General features: G+C 45.5%; 1 protein-coding gene across 5 annotated transcripts in view; it reads left to right on the forward strand.

The window, feature by feature from the left end:
- Positions 1-873: 873 nt before the first annotated feature.
- Positions 874-2,830, forward strand: part of AURKB (aurora kinase B) — an 8,263-nt gene continuing 6,306 nt past the window's right edge. Inside the window, exons 1-2 of one of the 5 annotated variants that reach the window (XM_006151747.3) lie at positions 874-959; positions 1,280-1,370. In XM_006151747.3, coding sequence (XP_006151809.1) covers positions 1,323-1,370 — 48 coding nt within the window. In that variant the 5' untranslated portion in view covers positions 874-959; positions 1,280-1,322. Of the gene's footprint in view, positions 1,016-1,279; positions 1,371-2,830 lie in introns of all 5 variants that reach the window. The other 4 variants (XM_006151750.3, XM_006151749.3, XM_006151748.3 and 1 more) reach the window with 4 other exon arrangements.

Below are 2,830 nucleotides of genomic sequence, written 5' to 3' on the forward strand. Positions count from 1 at the left end.
ATTCCCATGTAGTCGATGCAGTTTGAAACCCAGACCCGTCAGCTTAAAACTCACACCAGGTCCATGTGCATGTGTACCCAAGATACCAGGAGAATGGAGAAGGGATTGCAATGTGGCCATCCCCCTTAGGGGATGATTTCTCTCTTTCTCTCTCTCTGTCTCTCTGGCAAGCACATGTTCCCTATAGCAAAAATCACTCTCAAAAAAATTATTTAATTTTATTCTTCATTATTATCATTTTTTAAAAATTTGATCAGAGAGAGAGGGGGAAAGAGAGAAAGCAAGCTGCCAGGTCCAGGACTCAAATCACTGTTGGCCACGTGAGAGTCCAGCACCTTAACCACCACATCACCTGCACAAGAATAAACACATACGCAAACGAACGAACAACAGAGTCCAGAAATAGACACATTACATATATATGATATATATAACACATAATAAATATTTTATATATATATATATATATAGGGATACACACACACACACACACACATATATATAGGGCAGTACTTGAAATCTATTGAGAATGGGGCATTATGTTTACTAAATTATATGGGCATAATTGATTTTCTTTTTTAAATTTTTTTCATAATTGGTTCTCTATCTGAATCAAAATAAAGCTTGACCTTAGATCATACACACATAACAATAAATTCCGGTTACCGTAAATACTTATCTTTTAAAAAAGGAAACCGAGGAAAAACAACACTTAATGCGGGAGTTGGGAAACTTTCCAAAACTGGAACCCGAGAATGCGCTCGCTCACATCCGCCTTCTTCTATTGGACATTCATAGTCTACGTCACAGGACATCTAGCCAATGGTAATTGAACATAGGCGGCGAGCTCAGCCAATTGGACCAGAGCGGGAGATTTGAAAGCGCCTTAGCCGGAGCACGGCCGAGCCGGCCTAGTCGTTTGCAGGCGGCCGAGAGAGTATCTGTCCCACGAGCTCCAGGTGAACTGGCCCCCTTTCGTGGACCTTGCGCCGGGAGAGGGCAGGCGATCGAGCAGGTGGGGAGTCCGTTGGGCGGGCCCGCGCGCTCTGCCGGGCTGCTGAGCGTCAAGGGTGGAAAGAGGGTTCTGGAAGGGATGGGGCTTGTATCTGGCCCTGGGCGGCTAGACTAGTGCCGAATGCGCTGACTGTGGCCGGAGTGCTGATCTGCTCGCTTTCAGTAGCGTCAGGATAGCGCTTCCGGCCACTTCGGCCCGACCCCTCCCTTCCTCTCTCTTTATTTATTTATTTATTTATTTATTTATTTTTCCTGCTGCTTACAGCTGTTTCCCTTCTCCGCTCAGCTCTGCTCCTTTCCCTCTAAGGATGGCCCAGAAGGAGAACGCCTTCCCCTGGCCCTACGGCCGGCAGACGGTAAGGCCCTTCCTGGTTCTCCAACTCCCCTCTCCCGGGCATAGCCAGTTCCTGCTTAGAGATTTGAGACCTTGCACAAGGTGATTTTCTAAGCATTTCTCCCGCCCCCCGTTACGCTCCAAGGTAGGAACTGAGTGGTCATTTGCAACCATAGCCTGTCAAATGTTACTAAATTAAATCTGCCCAGGCAGTGACTTCCCAGCCCTTGAGGACCTCTACTGGGCTGAACCTGCTTGTCACATATATACAAATGATATCAGGGGTTGAACAGGCAGAGTCTGTCCTTAAAGCCATAATCCTAGCCTTTGTCCTGAAAAAAAAAAAAAAAAAAAAACTGGGCAAGAGATAGAAATAGACTCTAGAGGGGCCAGCAGGTTGTTAAGACACTGGATCCCACATAGCTGACTACATGTTTGAGTCCTGGACCTGGCAGGCTTGAAAATAACACTGGGCACATGTGTATGCAGGTCTAATATCCCAAGAGGAGAACAGAAAAGGAATTGCGATGTGGCCATGTCCTCTGGAGAGTGATTTCTCACTTTCCTGCTCTCTCTCTCAAAAAAAAAAGAAAAGAAAAAAGAAACAGACTCTAGAAGGATTTAGATGACGTCACTGTTTGAAAGGTCCAGGACAAGTAATCATTAGGAATTTATTTTGAGAACAATGAAAAGTAAGAATCTAAATAGATTTATTTTTCAGTTATCCAAACACCTTTCATTGAAGAGTCTACCCTCTGATTAGAAATGTCACCTTTATTATATATATTAAATTCCCACACATGTGAATATATTTCTGGACTGTGTTTTGTTCAACTTGCTTATTTATCAATCTGTACTAATATCACTATTTGGGAACAGATGTTTAGTGGAACTGGGCTTTCTTCTTTTGGCTGAAAAAAAGAGAAGAGGAGGGACCAGCAGTTGGTGTAATGGCTATGTCGCTGGACTCCCATGTAGTCAACTGCGGTTTGAGTCCTGGACCTGGTCACTTAAATTCACACCAGGCATGTGTGCCTGGGTGCCCAGGATCTGGAGAGGAGAATGGAGGAGAAGGGATTGCAGCGTGGCCATCCCCCCTGGGGGGTGATTTCTCGCTTTCTGTCTCTCTCTGGCTAGTGCATGTGCTCTATAGCAAAAACCTCTCCAAATTTTTTTTTAAAAAAGAAGAGGATAGGTGCCATGGACAGGCTTTATTCCCCTTGGTGGGGCTTAGCATCCTGGAAAGTTGTTTGTTCCCTTGTCCACTGGCTCCCTCCCTCATGGAGCACTGACTTAGGCTGTGGAGTAGAGTGGGCCAGCACCATGGTACAGCAGTGGAAGCTAGATCCCACATGGCAGGTGTGGTTTGAATCCCAGGCCTGCTCAGCCTAAAACATATCACACATTTACATGCCCAGGATCTAATGAGCTGGAGGAAGGGGACTGTGGAGTGACCAGACCCTGTGAAGAATGTTCATCTCT

Source organism: Tupaia chinensis, unplaced genomic scaffold (assembly GCF_000334495.1).
Source record: "Tupaia chinensis unplaced genomic scaffold, TupChi_1.0 Scaffold000330_1, whole genome shotgun sequence".
Taxonomy (NCBI): Eukaryota; Metazoa; Chordata; class Mammalia; order Scandentia; family Tupaiidae; genus Tupaia; species Tupaia belangeri.